At 44.8% G+C, this 21,722-nt stretch overlaps 1 protein-coding gene across 3 annotated transcripts in view; it reads left to right on the forward strand.

The window, feature by feature from the left end:
- Window positions 1-7,530: 7,530 nt before the first annotated feature.
- Window positions 7,531-21,722, forward strand: part of FLI1 (Fli-1 proto-oncogene, ETS transcription factor) — a 129,513-nt gene continuing 115,321 nt past the window's right edge. Inside the window, exons 1-2 of one of the 3 annotated variants that reach the window (XM_083588766.1) lie at window positions 7,531-7,551; window positions 11,718-11,825. In XM_083588766.1, the coding sequence (XP_083444892.1) occupies window positions 7,546-7,551; window positions 11,718-11,825 (114 nt within the window). In that variant the 5' untranslated portion in view covers window positions 7,531-7,545. Of the gene's footprint in view, window positions 7,552-8,304; window positions 8,535-11,717; window positions 11,826-21,722 lie in introns of those variants that run through there. The other 2 variants (XM_083588767.1, XM_083588768.1) reach the window with 2 other exon arrangements.

The following is a 21,722-nucleotide window of genomic DNA, read 5'->3' on the forward strand; positions in this document are numbered from 1 at the left end:
GCTGCGTGTGGCTTGTTGTACAGCTGTTGTGTTGTAAGGCTGGGTGGAGAGATCTTCTCTGTAAGCAAGGACATGTGGCTGGAGAGAAGTTTTCCTTTCTCTCTCATAACACTAGAACTTGTGGTGGACATCAAATGAAGCTGAATGTTGGAAGATTCAGAACAGACAAAATAAAGCTCTTCATGCAGCACATAGTTGAACTATGGAACTCTCTCCCACAGGAGGCAGGGATGGCTACCAACTTGGACAGCTGTAGAAAAGGATTAGGCAAATCCATGGATGAGGAGAGGACTATTGATGGTTACTAGTCATGGTAGCTATGTTCTTCCTCTACAGTTGGAGGCAGCCATGCTTCTGAATCGCAGTTGCTGGAAGCAACAGGAGGGAAGAGTCCTCTTGTGGTCAAATCCTGCTTGCAGGTTTCCCACAGGCAACTGCCTGGCCACTTTGAGGATAGGATTCTTAACTAGATGGGACATTTGCCAGATTCAGCAAGTTCTTAAACCTGTCACCCAAGGCCTGTGAGAGGGTAGTGTCATTGTCCATGATTCAGCCTTTCTCAACCTGTGGGTCCCCAGATGTTGTTGAACTACAACTCCCATCACCCCTAGCTAGCAAAGCCAGAGCTCAGGGATGATGGGAGTTGTAGTCCAACAACATCTGGGGACCCACAGGTTGAGAACCACTGGGCTAGATCATTCAAGTTATATCACATGGGTTTTATCTGGGAGCTGTAGGTGACAAGGTGGTGCTCTGACAATGAGTCATACTTTCCTGGTAGGCTGGGTGGTTCAGTGGGACTCTTGCCCCAGTCTGCAGCTTGGTTTCCAGAACTTATCTTGCCCAACAGATTTCCCTTCACTGCTTGCAGACTCTCACTCCTGCAGGCTCACACACCTTTCCAATCCATCTGAAGAGCCCATCTGGGTTCACAGCTGGCTGTCAATGAAAGGAGCAGGAGATAAGAAGCTGGGCCATGTTTACGTTTCCTTAACTTATCCTGCTTGCTGGAATATATAAATTTCCCCACTCTGAAAAAAAATGCATTGCTTAAGGAAAGGAAAATGTGGGTGTCCTGTTGGAGCAGAAATGAAAGGCTGGGATGCCAAATATGCAAGCAGGAAAAGGCGTTGGAGATGAGCAGGGATGAGAACTGAAATGAGGGAAGAGGAGACAGAGGAAGGATGGTTGAGAGAGATCTCAAGGTAATAGCTACCTGTAGCTGACAAAATTTCTTCATCTGCTGCATGAACCCAGGTTGAGGCATTTAAGCAGAGTCTGAGTGGTTGTCCATCCAGCAAGGATGCTCTCTTTGCAAGATTCCTGCATTGAGCAGGCAGGAACATCGGAAGCTGCCTCCATTGGTCCAGCCAGCTCAATATGCCTACACAGACTGGCAGCAGCACTTTGGGGTTTCTAGCGGGGTCTCTCCTAGCAATGCCATTTAGGATTGACCTTGGAGCCTTCTGCATGAAAATCAGGTGCTCTCCCACTGAGATGCAATGGCCCTCCCCCCAAAGGCAATTGGACTAGGAGACCCCAAGGAACCTTCCAGCTCTAAAATTCAATGGGTTGCATCCAGCATAGCACTAGGCTAAGGGCACTTAGGAGGATGCTTGTTCTGCTGGTGAAATGTTTTGCACAAGTGGGATGTTGCTGTGCAAGAAGATGCATAAGCGCATTGCTGGTCACTTTGTTGTGTAATGGATGGCGCAATCTGTTGCGCAATGAGTTTCTGGTAGAACAACTGAATAATAATAATAATATTTATACTCCACCCATCTCTGGGCTGCTTGCAACACATATTAAAACATAATGCAACATCAGACATTAAAAACTTCCCGACACAGGGCTGCCCATTTGCTGGCTCAAGAGCCTTTGAGTCTGGGCACAGAGAACCCTGGGCACAGAGTTCAGCAATGGAACTCACTCCCCCAGGAGGAAGTGATGGCTTTCAAAGAGGATTAGACAACTTCATGGAGGAGAGGGCTATCAATAGTACTTCCTGATACTGGTGGGTTCCAGAAATGACCTAAATTTTATCCCTTCCATCCAGAAAGCAGAATTTGCTTGTCTGGGGCTTGACGTTGGTCTTTATGGCCCTTGCTCAAGCCATACATTGTTAAGTTTATATTGACCTATTTGTGTTTGTAATTTATCCGAAAGCAACCCCAGGGTTGGGGTATCAAGTAACCCTTTGCCTCAGTAGCCCCCGTAATGGCGGTAATCAAACACAGCTGCAGCTCCTAGAGCAGACCCCAGCTTCTTTCAGTAGTGTGCAGTGCACAGAACTGGCATTGGCTAGGATCTGTTTTCTCATAAGGTAGCAAGTGATTTGGAAAACCCTGCACCAGTCTCCTTTTCCTTTCCAGAACTTCCAACTGAATGGTTTGATTTGAGAATTCTCCAGCATGACAATAAAGCGGGGGAGGGGGGAGCCTCAAGCCAATGTGGCCCTTGAGGACTCTCTGTCTGGCCTCTGGAATACTCCCCAGGCAACAACCCTCATGGGCCTTGCTTCACATTCGGAGCGTGCCTGTCTGGCTGGGATGTGTGCTTGATGTTTGATTGTGCCTTTTGCACATGTGGATGGAGAACAGAGAAGGGCGTGGGAGCGGATGTAGAAATCAGTCCGCTGGACAAAGGTGAAAATGGACGTTTGTTGCTCCTATAACCTGCTTTTAAACACGCACTGCCTCAGCATTTCAACATAGGGTGGTTACTCCAAGTTGAAAGGGACCATCCTAGAGTTGAAAGGGACCTCAAGAGCCATCTAGTCCCTGCAATGCAGTAATCACATCAAAAGAATTGCTGATAGATGGCCACGCAACCTCAGCTTAAAAACCTCCAATGAAGGAGAATCCACCACCTTCTGAGCTAGTCTGGGCTACTGTTGAACACCTCTTCCAATCAGAAAGTTCTTCCTAATTTTTAGATGGGGTCTAGCCTAGAATTCTGCAGTAACATGCACCAGAATCTTGGCATGTTCTGATGATGCCATTCGTGTGAACCAGCATTTAGAAACCTTAGCGAGGCTAAGACTGGTGTGAGTGTATAGTGAGCTGGGGAAACCCAGCTCTGGTGTGTAAATAAGGACCGGGCCCCTCACTTTGCCTTGGATTTGCCCTATCTGAAACACAACACCCACCACCAAAATTTAGGGTGAAGTCTGTTGCAGCTCAGGATACGTTTTGATGTTTCACCCGCGACGGTGTTCTTCAACCTTGGGTCTCCAGATGTTGTTGAAATCCAACTTCCCTCATCCCCCACCAGCTTAGCTGATGGTCAGGGATGATGGGAGTTGTAGTTCATCAGGATCCAGAGACGCAAGGAACTTACTTCCACCCAAGCGCACTTGGGCTCCTCTCTCAGGTGTTTATGGGCATCTTCCAGTGATGCATTCCTGGTGATGAGGATGTTGAAATGTTGCTTACATACCAGTCACTTATGGTTTGTCAATGAACCCTGGAGATGGCAGGTTGAATTTGGGAGTTGTTTGGGGTACACAAAGCTCCTGTGAACGTTTTCTGCTGCTCCAGGGTGATTTCCCCCCTCCTTCCCTCCTCCTTTGCTTTGTTTCTGGGCCTGCAGCTGTTTCCAATTTGCTTGCAATTTTCATCTGGGCTAGTAAAGCTCTGGGGATGACTTAAACTAGCCACATGGGGGATCTGGGCTCTGCTCGGAGGTTTGATTACAGAGACAGGAGAATTGTATACTTCAAGAAATGCATATATTCTTAAAATACTGCCCCACCCCCACAAACTTTTTATTTATCCTAGACCTCCCTTCCTTTCAGAATTGTTCATTTGGGAGGATTGGTTTTATTTAGTATTCCAGTTTTAACTTGGCTAGAAATCCTACAAATGAGAAAATTGGTGAGATAAAAATCTGGGGTTGTATTTAACACACACACACACACACACTTACCAATTAAAGGGGGTGATGTTTGTGTATATATATTTGCTTCTTGGGGTGGATGAAATGTTCAGTTCAGATAAATGGTTCTTTTCTCCTTGGTTTATCCAAGCTGCTGCCCTGTACCTTCTTACCTAGAGAGAAGCTAAACTCAACTCAATGGGACTGCCTTCTGAGTGGACATTTATAGGACTGTGCTGTCAAGCCAGCCAATTTTGAGAAGCAACTGACTCCGACCTAGCGCCCTCCAGGTGTTGTTGGACTACAGCTACCATCATCCCTGAGCACTGAACATGCTGTCTGGAGCTGGTGGGAGTTGTAGTCTGAAACATTTGTGGCGGTGGGAGGGAATGGATTGGTGAAAGGCTTCCCTTAAGCAAAGGTTGGCATTCTTTAGGCTATTAAAATCAACGGACAAGTTTGCATTGGGATTTATGCATTTTGGTTTACACAGCAGTGAATTTAGCCCTGGATTAAAATGCAGTTACACGCAGTGCAAAATTAAAAATCCAAGCACATGCATCACCCATCAGCAGCTTATTCCCCAGTCTTTTAGTAGAGTTACTCTAGAGTAAATGTGCTGGCTGAATTTGCTTTAATCTTGTTGCTTAAAAAAAGACAAAAAATACTCAAATGTAAGTACTGCAAAGTTCAAAGATTTGCATTCTCAGGTTAAGAAACTGTCACCCGCAAAATACTGAATCAAACCACTTCCTACATTTCAGTGAACAGAATTATGAAAATCTGTCATTCTAAACTGCTGCTGTTGTTAAAACAGCAACAAAATCACAACGCAACCCTTCTAGGACTCTCTAAAGAGAAGATTTATTGCATTACTTTTCAGGCTGAGGCCTAAGAAATACAATTACTTGTGAGTCAACACAACTGAAATGGTGGTATCCAGACTGTTCAAGGCTGCAAATTACATGACTTTGATATTCTTGGCTTTTTCATTCCTTTTCTATTCTTGCAAGCTTGCAATGTTTACCTTGCCTGCAAAAATGGGTTTTCACGACAATCAGCCCATAATCTTTCCCCCCCTAAAAAAGAATAATAATAATCTCAAGAATGCCGACATTCAAAAATGCCTTTGCTTGTTCCAGAATGCACATCGAGGCACCATTGTTTTCTTTAGGAATTGTCAGGAATTCTGTCTGGTGGGGAGAGTGAATTGTATATAGAAATGACTCCTGGGCTGCCCTTTCACCCTGTCACTTTATACATATATATTAAGGAGGAAAATGTTTCAATATGTTAGACTTAGGAGTAAACCTGAAAGGGAAGAGATTTGCTGCTGGGGGTATTCTAAATACTTGGGGCAGGAGGTATTGTTTACACTAAACGAGGTCCCTTGCTACATAGTCTCTCCGTAGGCCTTATAAGAACATACATAAATAACTTTTTTTATAAAAAAAAAATGCTGTCTTAAGTGACATTATTTAGAATTTAAACATGCAAATAAATCATGCTATCTTGGTCCATGTAAGGCTTTTGTTTTCCTTTACCACAGCAATCAGCCCAGGGTTGCCTTGATCAACCACTCTACTCCAAAGTAAACCTGCTTTCAGTGGGATTTATTCCCAGGTTACCAGATGGGCTTTCCTGACAATTTTAATTTTTCTCATTTTCTCTGTCCTCCCACCCTACCACCAATCTAAAGTTTCCTACATTGCCAAATCAGTTTGCATTTTTTAAAAAAAAATCATTAAAAATTGATCACCATTTTGGTACAAATATCTTCTAACGTACACATTTTGGAATGCCTTTTTGCCTAATATACACATTTTTGGGAAAGCCACTTCCTCTGCTATAATGCCTGCTTGTCATTCATTTTTTAGACACCCTTTATCCTCGGATGTGCATTTTGCTGAAAGTTACCTGGCTGGAGAATCTCAGAGCAAAATCTGGAGAAGTTTGAATTTGAAAGGATGGTCATTTGATTTGAAAGGGGAAATTATGTAGGTTGACCTTTATATGCCCCTCACCCCTTTCCTACTCTCAGGTAAGTGTGTCTAAGATTGCAGCCTTAACGCATATTTGAATAGATTACAGGCATATCCAAAGTCCGTTTCAGGGGCCTGATCCCAAAAAATCTTTTAAAAACCCAACAAATTCAATCCTAAAAAAAGTTCAACAACTTTGGACAGCCCTCACGCATGTTCACTTCATTTGGGAACCCCCGGTATAGAAGATCAGTGAATATTTTGATGGCAAATGTGTTACCTTAATCTGAGGTCTTGAAGGATTCACTTTTTTGTGGTAAGAGAGGGGAAAGGTCTCCAGCAGCTCTGCTTCATTGGGGAGGGGTTAAGCCTCTTTGCACTCCCCCATTCACACAAGTACAGTGGTACCTCAGGTTACATACGCTTCAGGTTACAGACTCCGCTAACCCAGAAATAGTGCTTCAGGTTAAGAACTTTGCTTCAGGATGAGAACGGCCGCGCGGCGGCAGCAGGAGGCCTCATTAGATAAAGTGGTGCTTCAGGTTAAGAACAGTTTCAGGTAAAGTACGGACCTCCGGAACGAATTAGGTACTTAACCTGAGGTACCACTGTACATATCACTTGCTTGCACAATACCTGCCTGACAAGTGGTTGCCGTGTGTTTGACGGGGAGGTCAATATGCTGATGCTGGATCGCGATTCCTTCACAAATCATCGCTTGATATGACAGCTATCAAGTAATGAATGCATATGAGGGAAGCGTGTCTCTCTGCTTCTCTCTCATGCACCCTCACTTGATGGCTCCAACATCCAATGATGAGTTGCACCTCTGAAACAGCTAGCACCAAACATCACCTCAAAGCACACGGTGGTTCATTTTTTTCCCATTCCACTTTTAATTTGTATACCCCCCTCTCTATTTTACTAAACCCAAGGCGGCTGACAAGCTGAACAGCAGAATTTGTCCCCACAGTTGTAAGACACCAATGAAGGGCTCGTTCACACACAAACTGGTTTCAGGAACCAGGAGTGTATCTTCAGTTGGAAAAACTGAAGGGTTAGACTGGGAGGAAGTCATATTTTAGTTTTGATTAACTTGTCCCCTTTATTTACTTCAATGGGAAAGAGGAGGTTGGCTTACACAGAGTCAGATCGTTGATCCCTTGAGGTCAGCATTCTCTTGCTGAACCTCCGCTCACATAAGACTAAGACCAGTCTTCAAATCTCTGAAGGGCTGTCCCGTCTTTCTGATGGCATGAGCTGTTCAACAGTGGAATGAGCTACATTGGAAGGTGATGGACTCTCCTTCGTTGGAGGTTTCTCAGCAGATGTTGCATGGTCATCTGTCAGGGATTCTCTAGCCATGTTTCCTGCACTGTAGGGGACAGGACTAGATGTTCTTTGGGGATCCCTTCCAATTCTACAATTCTATGATTCCTTTGGGTCCATTCAGTCCATAACAAAGAGGAGTGGAATCTCCTTTAACATGTCCAACCAATACCCACCCCTAGTTTTTTTAGGAACCGGATGAGAAACAGTTCTCTTTGCCTGTGCTTTTAGTAGATTGCAAGGTGCTTTTGCTGCTTTTATTCCATCTGACTTTTCTGTGGTTTTCTTCTTCATTTTAATGCAGTTGTAGTCTGCTTTTCCTGTTACATATTCTGTTCAATAAGCTTCACTTTTGGCCATGTGGGTAAGTCATTTATGATTTGATTATATTTCTCATTTGGAAGATGCCTGGACTGTAGCCTTGTTAGATTAGCGCTGAAAGTCATGTTTCAACCCCCTCCCCACACCCCTAAATAAACAAGAGACTTCTGAGCATGCACAGAGTTCTTTTACCTCCCCACTGAGTACGCAAAACTCACCCTCTCCCATCTAGAATTGGAGAGAAGGGCTTTCAGGTCACTCAGATTACACATTACACAGAGGCTTGAGTTCCCAGCACATTTCCTTTTTGAACTTAAAAGTACTGCCTTCCTCCCAAACAAGTAAAAGTCCAAACCGAGGAATGATGATTTTAAGAGCTGGTATTTGGAGTGTCTTTCTTTTGAAGCGGGAGACCTAAAGCAGCACTTGAGCTCCACTCAGTGACGCTTTTTGGACTGGTTGCTCCAGCGGGGGTGTGTGTGTGTGTGTGTTTTCCCCTTCCCCAAAAGTTTTGCAGTCTTGCATCTTTTTTTTTTAATAGGGTTTCTAGAAGATGAAAGCAGCTCCAGTCGAAGAGCAATCGGCGGAGGCAAAGATGGTCACATTTGGCTGATTTATCAAAGGAACAGCTGAAATATTGATAAGAGGTGACGCTGGGTGGCAGGGAGGAAACCCAATGAGAGGAGAGGAAGGGAGAGGGGTCTGGGAGTAGGGGAGAGAGCAAAAGGGGAAGGAGGCACTGGGACCCACAGCATTGCAGAAAACCCCCGAGGATGCCTGAGAGCTGATGCAGGCTGTCTGGAGAGTCTGGGAAGAGAAGGACCCTTTTCATCTTCTCTACAGCCTCTGATGCAGCCAGGTTAATCTCCTTCCCGCAGAAAAGAGCTCTGCGTTGCCTCTGTAGCAGAGGGCTATGTTGGACCACCAGACTGGGGGAGACTTTGCTTAATTTTCTCCGTCACCTTGGATCTTTACAACTTGGCCTTCTTACTGGCAAGAGAGAAAGAGAGAGATCGTGCATAAAAGGTGAGATTTTTAAGTAAATACGTAAATGAAATCTGCAATGCAAATAAAGGATTTTAAAAGTTTGCCTTGTAAACTGTGGGCTGTGTTTTGTGTGGACTGGAAACATTGCTGGAGCACCACCACCCGCTGTTCCTTTTCCAGGGTGGTTTCTCTTAATGCCAAAAGTTTTATATCGAAATTTAAGAGGAGTTCTGGAAGCAATTCTGCTCGCAGCAGAGAAGATTTCCCATCTGAGAAAGATAATTTGAGGGTGGCGAACCCCTTCCTGACCTCTGAAAACGAACTGGCCAAGGGAAATTATATTGCTCCTTAAGTCAGAGGCTTTTCAGCCCCTTCCTTATAGTTTTTTTAAAAATCAGATGTAAAAAAAAATGGAATGTTTAAAGGAAGGAACCGTTTAGAGTCAATCGTCCGTTTGTGCTAGCTGGCTGAACAACAAATGTATATTCTACATTATTTGAACTTTTCTTTTTAATAGTAGATGTTTTAGCAAAAAAAATCAAAGGCTTTGGAGAAGAATAGAGACGTTTTCAAAAGGAAGGTCAGGGGATGGAATTCAGGATTTCTCCTTCCGAGAAGCTCTCCTGCTCAGGGTTCCAGTGAAATGAACGGGAGCGCTTGCTCTGGTCCAGCAAACCGGAGGACGGTTCAGCGGGGCTTGCACAATGTTGTTTCTCCCGTTGTTGGATTGTGCCCTAAAGCTGCAAAGGCAGCAGAGACGCAACCGAAGAGCTTCAGTATCAACTGCTGGATTTGACACACAAGGCCGGTCCTGCATTGTGTGGGCTGCATTTTCATTTATTTCTTTTTGCCAGTACCATTCACAAAAACGGCAAACATGAAACTTTGCACGAATACCTACCCCCTTCCCCGCCCTCGACACCACCCTTGCACCGTGAAACACACACCTCCAAATGCAACATTCATATTGGCGATTTTTAATCCCACTTAGTTGCAGAAAATCAATATCGTTTGCATTTCAAAATGCCTAAAAGCTGCGGGTGGATGGGGGGCGCGGCAAAGATATTGGATGAACTTTTTCGTACTCCAGGAATTGTGCGCTCAGGGTACAATCTTAAAAGAGCAAGTAAGTTTCGTTGCATTTGACAGAATTTACTTCCGAGTAAACATGCTTAGGGCTGTTCTGTCAGTCGCTCAAACATAAGGCAAAAAGTTTACTCATTCCTATTTAATAACAATTAATATTTTATTATTTATACCCTGCCCACCTGGCTGGGTTTCTTTAGCCACTCTGATGCAGGAAGTATCTCCTTAATTTTAGAAGCACTTTGAAAAAAGGGAGTTGGCTCTCTCCCATCTTGGTTACTACGTATGCGTGAAATGAATCAATCCTTCTGATAATCCATATTTGTGCGGGTGTGGGTGTGTGGGTGTGTGATCCTAACCTGTTAATAGCTGTGTGAGACTCTCCAAACAAAGCAGCACTCCAATCCAAAAGGCATGGCTTTGTAATGATTCCCACTGAAATCAATACTTATTCCTAGCAATGTAATAAAACGACTGTACACTGAATAAACTAATGACACGCACACACTTTAGCTGAGCACTGATGGCATTTTCTTCCGTCTCTCTGAAATTCTCTCCGCCTTATTCATCCAGATCTTATCAATGGGACCTGCTCCCAAGGAAGCAGTGTATGGATCACTGCTCACTTAAATCCTGCAACCAGCGCCTCCATAAAACTCTTCACGGTGACGTCGCATTTAAGTTGCAGGGAAAGTGGTTCCGTATAAACAACCCATTATTTTGACATCAGATATAACACGGGCTGCCTGTTGCTTGCAGTGTTGATAACCCCCGTCCATAAGTATTTCCATGACCAAACACAGCTGTAGCTGCAAACGACTGCAGAGTGCTTTTCTGTCCCAAAACCAGTCGTGAGGAATAACTTCATTTGCTTAACCAGTTCCCACTCGCATGAACCCACACATCCATGGCCAGAAGCACCTCTGTCTGTCACTCGTGTTATCAGTGATCCTTATCAGGCACGACGCGGAATAGCGGGTCCGCAAAAGGACCATTTGGGAAGATTTGTGTCTCCGCATTGAGGACTTGGGCTTGTTGGGAGATGTGGTTGCATCATCGTTGATTCCTGACTTCTAAAAGATAGTGGATGAATGTGGCTATGTCAGCTGTCTCCCTTGCAATCCGAGGACGAAATTTACCCAAAGTTAAACACTTCCAAACCCACTGATTTGTATGGGAGAGAGTTAAGCACATGCTAAGCTCATTGACCTCAACGGGACTTTTAAGGACTTGGCTTTGATTGGCTGGTGGCCCAAACTTAGATACAACAAGACCCATAGCATTTATTTACTGCTGATAAATTTGGTTGTGCATGCAAGTGCGAAGTGTGTAATGATCAGTGGAAATAAATAATCTGAGACTATTCGTTTTACTGCTGAGGGGGTTTTGCTGTGAACACACTAGGTTCTGTTCCCTTGCCTGATTAGAAATCATGTTAACAGTTTATTAAAAGCTATTAATGATGACATCATGATGTCATAAAGGTTGGCCAGTAGAAAAAGTATGCGAGACAGCAAGAGCCCCTTGGCTGGCTAGCTACTTGTTCCACCAGCAGAGCTGACATTAAGAAACTGGGTTTCTTTGTTCTTTTTGGTGACAGGTTATGCTTTCTAATATATGACTTGCACAACATTGATTTGTTTATTAATGGACAATACACACCCCCTCAAATCAACAAGGTTTGTGCAAACCACATTAAGGACTGCAAAGAGTTAGAATGTTCTATTCTGAAAATAGGAACTTAGTACAATTGCATTTCATTTTGCAAAATAAAAAACAATAAACCCCCACACCTTCCAATTTGGATGTTAATGCCTAGCCAGTCTCAGCCTAAATATGCAAAAGTTTATTTTAATTATGAATTGTTGATGTGGAAATTGAGAGCAATTATCCAGTGCAAAGTTTTCCACCTTCTCTGCCCTCCCTATTCTCCTGGCTCCTTCAAAAGAGACGCTGCAAAATGGATAAGTATTATTATTTCATGTGGTTTCTCCAAAATTGTTCTTTCTTCTGACATAAAAACCTGGATTAAAACCTGCTCAAACTGTATCTCACCTTGCTGGTTTTTATTATAAAAACCGAACAGGTTTGTGTTTGGGAGTTTTTTTAAATAAAAAAATTACATTACTCTTCCAGGCCAACTTTGGGGCTCTTTCAAACATCTCTGTACAGATAAGGATGTTCCAGACGGTACCAGACACTTCGTCTTACGTCAAGGTAAGACATGACAGCATCTTTAAACAGGTAATGTCAACCATTTACAATCCTCCCATCTACAACCCCCTCCCCCTAACTAACCACATGTGTTAGTTTCAAGGTGAGACTTGAGCCTCTGTGACAATGGCTGAGTTTAGGGAAGCTTCCTGAAAAATTCCTTGCATTAGCTGTGTAATGCAGAGATGTTTACAGGAGTCAGTTGGGGTTGCCTGACATACCATATATCATATTCATCCTTTTGCCTTGTTGGAGTCTAACTAAGTAGTCCTATAAGGTAATGCGCTGATGAATAAATATAACCTTGTTCCAAGATTATTAAACAGCAACCTTTTGCTCAGATTTACATATATCATATACATGCTTCCCCAGATGGTATCAAGTCTAGAATCCAAATTTGGTGCAATGATGGGAAATGTTCTTGTCGCGTTTGGGGTTCCACTAACAAATTGCCCATCTTTATGACAGGTGCTAAGGGGGGCCTTTATATGGCAAAGCTTACGGGAAGGTTAAGAAATCAAGAAGAGATTCTTTAACAAAGAATGGGGGAGATACAGCACATGGATCATCTGAAAAAAAATACTGAAAACAATTAAATACATTAGCAGGATTAATTTAAAATCTAGCACTTAAGAGGTGATTTTGGAAGAAATATAGTGAGTAATAAACAAAAGGAGTTAAGGAGGAGATGCAGTTTTGAAAATGTTTGTATAAGAAACCAAGGAAGGGGAGGAGGGAAGTCTAAACAGCTATGTATGTATTTGATGGTAATTATTGTTAATTTGAAAAACTGAGAAATAATATTTATATAAGGAGGGCTTTTATATAGAAGTAGTAAATAGCTCGACACAGCATGCGGCCACCGCCGTGCAAAAGGCAAATTCCATGTTAGGCATCATGGGGAAAGGAATTGAAAAGAAAACTTACCAGTAACATAATGGCATTATACAAATCTATGGTGTGACCACATATGGAAGACTATAGTTCTGGTTGTCTCCCTTCAGGAAGGATATTGTAGAGTTAGGAAGAGTTCAGAAAAAGGCAACCAGAATGATCATAGGGATGAAGTGGCTCCCCTATGAAGAAAGGTTGCTGTATTTGGGACTTTTTGGTTTAGAGAAAAGGCAAGTAAGAGGTGATATGACAGAAGTTTTCCAAAATCATGCATGGCACGGAGAGAGAGAGGTTACAGGCAAGATTTTCTCCATCTCATAACATTAGAACTTGCGAACAGCCAATGCAGTTGAAGGTTGAAAGATTCAGGACAGAGAAAATAAATTCCTTCACACTGCGCAAAGTTAAACTGTGGAACTCACTGCCACAGGAGACAGTGCTAGCCACCAGCTTGGATGGTTTAAAAGAGGATTAGGCAAATTCATGGAGGAAGAGGGGGCTACCCGTGGCTGCCAGCCATGATGGCTCAGCTTGGCCTTCTGAATGTCAGCTGTTGGTAACTACAGGAGGGGAGAGCGTTCTGAGCTTGTGTCCTGCTTGTGGGCTTCCCATAGTGGACATCTGACTGCCCACTGTGAGGATGTTGAACTAGATGGACCATTGACCTGATTCAGCAGGCTCATCTTATGTCATTTATGCCAGCGGACGATGCGAAGAGGAACTCCTGCGCTGAATCACAAACAAAGTACAGTGGTACCTTGGTTTAAGAACAGCTTGGTTTATGAACAACTTGGCTTAAGAACGCTGCAAACCTGGAAGTAGGTGTTTTGGTTTGTGAACTTTGCCTTGGAAGCAGAACATGTTTCACTTCCTGTTGAGTGTGTTCCATTTGTAAATTGAGTCCCCCGCTGCTATGGGAAAGCACGCCTTGGTTTAAGAACACTTTGGTTTAAGAATGGACTTCCAGAATGGATTAAGTTTGTAAACCAAGGTACCACTGTAGCTTGTTTTGTTTTACTTTTGCATTGAACTTTACTGTACAAGGTGAAATTTGGAGAATAGTCTTTATCAGGATCTTGCTTGCCTGCCTTTTTTAGGCTGCCTGTCCTCATACATTGTGGGATCCAAGATTGCAGATCAGGATTTTTGGGTTTGTTTTTGTTAAGCTCATTTGAGCCCAGTATCATATTTTACATTATATATATGGGGTTTCCCCCACCTCCCCAAAACAGTGCCGAAGAATGTAAACAAACCAGGCCTGCGACATCTGGATTACACATTTTAAGCCAGCTTGCAGTCCGTACAAGAATTTAACATGCAGGCTGCTGCTACTTTCCTTGTCTGAAAAAGTGGAGGTGGAGGAAGAGGCTGTGATAAAACCAGTATCTGATGCAGAATTTGCCCTTTCCCTTTTTGCCAGGCTGGGATCTGATCTTCACAACATGGTTCCTTATAAACATGAAAATCAATAACATCCAAAGACAGAGACCCCCACAGAGCTGAGCCAGTCTTATCCCCTATGGAGTGGGACCCTATGCATGATTACTTGGAAGTCCCATTAGAGTTGAAGGGAGTTTGGGATGGGGGAGGAATTTGACCCAGTTCTCATTTTAAAGCGAACCTATTTAATTAGGACTTTCCAAAACAATATGTGAACCCAAAACACAGAACCGTCTTTCGAAGTTTGTAAACTGCCAAATTTTGCAATGCAGTTTCACAGCCATGTAATGTGTACTAAATATGCACATTTTAAAGGTAAAGGTAAAGGGACCCCTGACCATCAGGTCTAGTCATGGCCGACTCTGGGGTTGCGGCGCTCATCTTGCTTTATTGGCCGAGGGAGCCGGCGTACAACTTCCGGGTCATGACTAAGCCACTTCTGGCGAGCCAGAGCAGTGCACGGAAACACTGTTTACCTTCCCGCCGGAGCGGTACCTATTTATCTACTTGCACTTTGACGTGCTTTCGAACTGCTAGGTTAGCAGGAGCAGGGACCGAGCAATGGGAGCTCACCCCGTTGCAGGGATTCAAACTGCCAACCTTCTGATCAGCAAGTCCTAGGCTCTGTGGTTTAACCCACAGCACCACCCGCACCCCTCTAAATTACAAAATACATACAAATCCCTCTAAAATACAAAATACATAAAAATGCACATATTAGTGAAAGCAAGATGAAAAAAAATGCATTGTATTAGGAGAAATGACCTTGTAAAAAATAATAGGTATATAGGAGAATTTCACACTAAAATGCTGGTGAATTTTCATGAGGACTTAAAAAAATAATAATTCACAAACTGATGTAGAAACAGGTAGGACTGAACCGAGAGAAAGTGAAATTGACAGATTTGCTGGTCCTTGGAGCTAGGGCCTGCGCTTTGCATGCAGATGGTCCCAGCTATTTCTGGCGTCAAAACGCGTAATGCTGCCAAAATCTGTATTTCCTGGCTTCAGAATGCGAACCTTAGTAGGCTCATAATGCTTTCCTCAGTATGGGGTGAGAGTTGTGACTCTGGTGCCCTTCTCCAGAGAGGATGCCTTCCATCCAGGCCTGCCCCTGCTTAAATTTGTTGCTGCTCCCCCTCTGAGAAATGGAATTTATCCACTCACATGCATTGGTAGCACTGGGAAAATCACATTTCCCAGTGCTCCTGGAGCCTGACATGCAGCTGAAGCAGCAAGCTGGGGATGGGGCTGTAAAAATAATAATAATAATAATAATAATAATAATAATAATAATAATAATAATGATGATGATGATGTTTAGGGAAGCTTTTAATGTTTGTTGCATTACTGTATTTTAATATTTTGTTGGAAGCCGCCCAGAGTGGCTTGGGAGGCCCAGCCAGATGGGAGGGGTATAAATCATAAATTATTGTTATTGTTATTGTTATTATTATTAATATTAATAATAATAATAATACCCTGCCCATCCGGCTGTAAAGAAAAAAAGAGGTGGACTAGGAGTCAATTAGATCAGGAGAGCAGGAAGAGCACTCAAGACTTCCTGGTGCAGGATTGGAGGAAGGGATTGGACCATATTGTGCTTCTTACGACATCACTGGGGGAACGACATAACTTTTTTGTAATCCAGATTGGAAATAACTGTAAACTGTTTTCCAGGTTTGGGGAAACAGTTCCGGTTCTTCCTGAGCCTTCCATCACGATGGGGGCATCCCTCCAGTCACTAATTTTAGATCTCAAGCAGAAGAGCTGGTCTGACATGGTGGAAGGCAGGCATGCTTAATCCATTTGCAAGGAGAGACTTGAAAAAAGCCAATGCTGAATGCCAAGAATTCATGCCCAGATCCTATCAGCCTTACCCATCCTCCTCCATTTCCTTCTGCTCTTGCTTCTCCTGGCTCTGAAGAATCCTGTCTTCATACTGAAGCTTCATCTCAAGCAGGCATAGGGTGTCAAGCGCGGTCTGCCAGTTGTTTAGAAAGAGACTTCCTGGGGAAATTGGAGTACTATAGGCAATGCAACTTACACAGGGGTTATGTAACTTACGTTCTGGGGGTTCGTGAGAAAATAAAATTGTGCAAAGTCAGGAAGACTCCTGGAACTGCCCCTGTGATGACTATCCCTACCTTCCCAGGGTCTGGGAAGGTTGCACGAGACCCTTGGAAGTCTGTGGGAAGCTCTCATGACATCTTGCAGGAGCCTTCCACAGCCTTCAAGAGGTCTTGCATGACCTTCCCAGACCGCTGTAAGCAAGGCTTATTCCATGGCAGGAAAATCCAGTGCCAAAAGAGCTTTGTAAGCCCTCTTGCCTTGCTTACTGGGCTCTGGGAAGGTTGCAAGAGATCTCTGACTGTCCCTTCCCTTCCCTTCATTTATTTATTTCCCCACCATTCACACAAAGCTGCAATCGCATATGTAAAAAGGTAAAGGGACCCCTGACCGTTAGGTCCAGTCATGACCGACTCTGGGGTTGTGGCGCTCATCTCACTTTATTGGCCGAGGGAGCCGGCGTACAGCTTCCGGGTCATGTGGCCAGCATGACTAAGCCGCTTCTGGCAAACCAGAGCAGCGCACGGAAACACTGTTTACCTTCCCGCCAGAGCGGTACCTATTTAGCTACTTGCACTCTGACGTGCTTTCGAACTGCTAGGTGGGCAGGAGGAGGGACCGAGCAATGGGAGCTCACCCCGTCACAGGGATTTGAACCGCCGACCTTCTGATTGGCAAGTCCTAGGCTCTGTGGTTTAACCCACAGCGCCACCCACGTCCCCGCAATCACATATGTAATCATGTGTAAGTTGTGGATATACTGTACATATTTAAACTACTGAATCAAACTGCTTCCCTTGCCCCCAGATAGGCTTGGCAACAGGGGTTCTACTTGAGGCTACTGTGGGACTGCTGAGTCTGTAATGGGACTCAGATGAGGTGTCTGAAAAAACAGAGAGCTGTTGTTGCCAGCTTCTGCATAGAAGATACTGGAAGAGATGGACCAAGAGTTTGACCAGGTGCAATCCCCCTCTTCCTAAATTGACTGCATAGCAGCAGTCGGGTGAAAAAAGAAAAGAGCATCAATTTGACTATAAGATGGCCACATACAATGATGGTAATTGGGGTGGAGGGGAAGGTGTTTCATGGAAATAATAATAATGACCTCCTGTGAATCATGCCCTCCCACTTTGGAGGCTATTAAGAGGGTCCTGCAAAACGATATGAAAATATTCACCTGTCCGTAGTAATGACGAGATGCATGACCATCTCTGATTTGCCATCATGATGTCACCCTCCAACAGGTAGCCAGAACTGTTTGTGACATCATCATCCCTCTGGCTATGTGATCTCTGATTGGTTAGGTCATGTAGCCAGAAGAAAAAGAAGAAAGCCTTTTTGAATACAAAATGGATTGAAGTGGTGTAAGCAAATGTTTGGCTTTGCTTTGGGACCCACTTGATACATTTTTTTGTAGGAAGGGGGAACCTTTTTCAACCTGAGAGCCTCATTCCCTTCTGGGCAGTCTTCCAGGGCTCACGTATCCATGGTGGGTGGAGCCAGAGACTAAAGTAGGTGGGCAATGAATATGAAAGTTACTCTTGTACAGCAGGCTAGCTTATTACACTCAAACAGCCCCCTCTGTCCTCCAGGCAGACAAGCAAGAGGCATGATCAGAGTTCAAGGACACATCCCAGCCAAGCAAAAATATGTGGGGGCAAGGTCAGTGAAGGATGTGGCCTGGGGAGCATCCCAGGGGCCAGATAGACAGGTTTGGAGGGCCACATTCAGGGTCTAAGATTCCCCACCCATGTTTTACTGAATGATGGCCATTGCATTAGGGGTTGATACCAAGTTAGAAGTTCCATGTTGCATATTGAAAATGCTGCAATTTGGGGGATGCATTTTGGCTGTTCTTTGAGATTCAGAATTAGCTGCATCGTATTTCAGTTCGAAACAGCCTAGGATCCTGCAGGAAAGTGAAATGAGCTATTATTGCATGTCGACAACACTCCAGAGGTGCAATATGAATGCTTAAAGATGATGATGTTTTAGGAAGGCCTTTGGGGTTGATATGGGAATTCAAGCTGGCCAGACTGTTGTCATCTCTCTGTTGCGTAGATAAAATATTATGGCCACACATTGGCCAGGATCCAAAGGCCTGTGTGACTAGTTCTGTGTGCTCAAGTGAGGAGGAAGAGGGTGGGCTTGTGCTTCTAGCGCAACAGAACCTCATGGCTCAGGGTAGAGGGGCTTTTAATAGTGAAAGGAACTTCCAAAGCAATTTGTAATGATGTAGGGGGAGATTTGCTGTGTGAAGATGTGTATGTGCTACCAATCCGACCGACTATACCCAAGCTCCCAAGAGCACATAAAACAGCTCTTTGCGCCTGTAAATGTGTGCCAGGCGACAATTTTGAATCATCTGTATATATAGACATCTCTTGATCTACAGTAGAGGAGGCTGGTCCATCAGGGCAAATGGGGCAGTGCCCCACCATCATGGTCTGGCTGGACACAGGAATGGTGAGAGGCACCAGCTGGAGAACCCCCAAGGGAAGAAGGCTGAGAGCCTGGGGATTGGTGGTGGGACAACGATGGGTGGTCAGAGGGACGAGACTGGAAGGAGTTGGTGTCGGAAGCTGAAAAGGTAACAGGATTTAGTGAGAAGGGAGAGTTTGTGGCAGAGAGAAGTCCAGAATCAGAAGTGGAAGCAGGAGAGGAGGGACACCAAGAGCCAGACTCAGGCTGGTGAAGATGCCAGAGTGTCTTCTCCTCCTGCTGCAACCAGCTCCCCTTCCCGCTGGTCTCCCAGGACCAGGAGAGGCATGAAGCAGGAGGAGCAAAGGTAGACACATGGCATACTTTCAGATTGTTTGAGAAAGACCCGGGAGAGGAGGAGACAGGCGGCTGTGGGCAGGTGAGCATCTTTAGTCCCCACAACTGCCTCATAGGGGCAAGACCTATAGAAGAAGAGTTGCTGTGCTCATTAGGCCTGGCAGTACTGAGAGATCTTCTTTCTTCTAATAAAGAGTTAAGTTGACTTCCTCTGTGTGATTTATTTTTGGCTTGCTCCAGACACACACACACTCTAGCCTGCCTTCAGTCAGCAGTCAGCTCCACCTGTGTGCTGGTCCCGTGGGTTAACCGTGAGGTGAGGTCCGAGTCCAGTCCATGGTCGGGGGTGCAGTATGGAGGCAGTCCATCAAAGCTGAAGCTGGGTGCAAGGCAGGGAGTTGAGTGAGGTCAGGAGCTCCGGCAGGAAAGCAGGAAAGGGTGCAGGCAGGAACTAGCAACCAACAACTTGGGACTGGGGCTGGCTGGCTTTTATCTGCCCTGAGGCATAGGGCGGCCCCGATCCTCTGGTGACTCGCCTCTCCTGGCCTGGAGGCGAGCACTCTCCTGTGGGAACTTAGTTCGTTCTGCCTCTCTGCCCTGAGCCTCTGCAGCTCAGGAGAGGCTGGAGGGTTACCGGACCCAGAGGCAACCTCAGCTTCACCTGATGGGACTGAGAGTGGAGCACCTGCAGACAATGGGTCCTCCATCACCTCAGGAGCCAGAGCAGACTCAGCTGATGCCTGCACCTGAGGATCCAGCACAGGTGAGGACCCTTCAGGCTCAAGCCCCAGCTTCGGCTTACCTGGTTCTGGAGGCGAGGAATCCTGTGCAGGCTGGGATTCCTCAGGTTCAGCATCCAAGTCCGAATCCCAGGTCATCATAACCTGCCTACCTTCTCACATCCATCTAATCCAGAGAGTGGACTTGCCTGCCAGCTTCCTCCTCCTCTTTAGCCTCAAAGATTCCCCTTGTACAATCCAGTAGGGCAGAGGAGAGCCTGAGAGAGAAGGGCATTTGCTCTTCTACAGTTGCTACCCACCCACAATGGGATGTAGGGGTGGGGGTGGGGAATCAGTTCAGCCTGCTTTTAACATGAATCTACCTAATTTGTACTTCCCAAACTGTGTATGGACCAAATTGCAATTATTTTTCAAAATTCATTTTTTTCCTCCAAATTTTGCAGTTCAAATCCTGGCTCACTCCGAATCTTGACATTTGGGTCACAACTTGGTCTTCATTCTCTGCCTGTAAAATGGGAGGAAACTGTGAAAAGGGATGAAATGAGGTTCAGAGGAGGATGTGCTGCAAATGTAATTGTTGAGAAGGAATGACCAACATTACTCAGATCTATCCCACCTTTCAAAATCTCCTGTATCTGAAAGGTGTGCAAAGCGGGCAACTTTGTGTGTTTCTACCAAGCTTGAGAAAGGACCTGTTTCCCATCTGAATGAATTCAGTGCGCAATTTCTTGCTTTTCCAAAAATGGGTTTTCATACAGCCATAATGTTTTTGGTCTCTCACAAAGAAGCACATTCATGGAGGGTGAATGGAAACAATATTTGGCTTGTTCTTGGCATTGGCCTGTCTGGAAGGTTTGCAAAGCCAGAGAGAGAGAGAGAGAGAGAGAGAGAGAGAGAGAGAGAGAGAGAGAGAGAGAATTGTTGATAGCTAAAAACACCAATGTTTTCACTAGATAGAAAACTATTACAACTGCTGACAAATTGTGACACTTCCATCTTATCAGTTTTATGCTCTGTCATGTCATGCAGTAGCAATGGCTTGCAGAGAAAACTTCTGCCTAAGTAGCAAAATGACTGCACAACAGAGCAATTCATTTCCATGTATTCTTATTACATTTCTATCCTATGTTTCCTTCCATGGGTTGTACATGATTCTACCCATTTCCTCTTTTACCTTCACAACAACTGTGCAAAGTAGGTCAGGCAGAGAGATGGCGAGTGGTCCCAGGGCAACACAGCAAGCTGCATGGCTGAGTGGGGAATTTGAACACTGGACTCCAGGCATGGGCATAGCCGGGGGGGACGGACCTGCTCCCCTAGATAAAGTAAAACAATAGAAATACTTAACTAACTGACCAATCACATCGGTTTTGCCTCCCCTAACAAATATCCTGTCTACATCCAGGTCCTAGTCTGTCTCCCTAACTGCTACACAACACTGGCAATAATGATGACTGGACTTGGTAATGGTGACTTTTCAGAGGACAGCATTTGCTGTCAGACATTGTGCTGCCTGAGGCAGAAGAGCAAAAAGGATTGTCCTCAATGCACTTAGTGGGATACTTCTTTCAGTGGCAAAACATTTTGTGCAAGCCGAATGTTGCTTTCCATGAGCAGAATGTTGTTGCACAAGCAAACTCATAAGCAGGTTACAGGTAACTATGCTGCAGAACAGATTGTACAGTCTGTTGCAATGCGTGTTTCCACTAGCTCTGGATTCCTCTGTTGGGCAAAGTTGAAACTCACCTGTTCACAAGAGCAATAGCCCTTGCACTAGTAGACACAGAGAGTCTTAAGCGTCTCAGGGCTGCAATACCGCAAGGATTGCCTCTCTCCATATGAACCTACCCAAACACTGAGATCATCCTCTGAGGCCCTTCTTTGTGTGCCTCCCCCATGAGAGGTCTGGAGGGTGGCAACATGAGAACAGGCCTTTTCTGCACTGGCTCCCCATATGTGGAATGCTCTCGCCAGGGAAGTTCAGCTGACGCCTTCATTATACACC

The sequence above is a fragment of the Podarcis filfolensis genome (genome assembly GCF_964270895.1).
Source record: "Podarcis filfolensis genome assembly, chromosome: 15".
NCBI lineage: Eukaryota > Metazoa > Chordata > Lepidosauria > Squamata > Lacertidae > Podarcis > Podarcis filfolensis.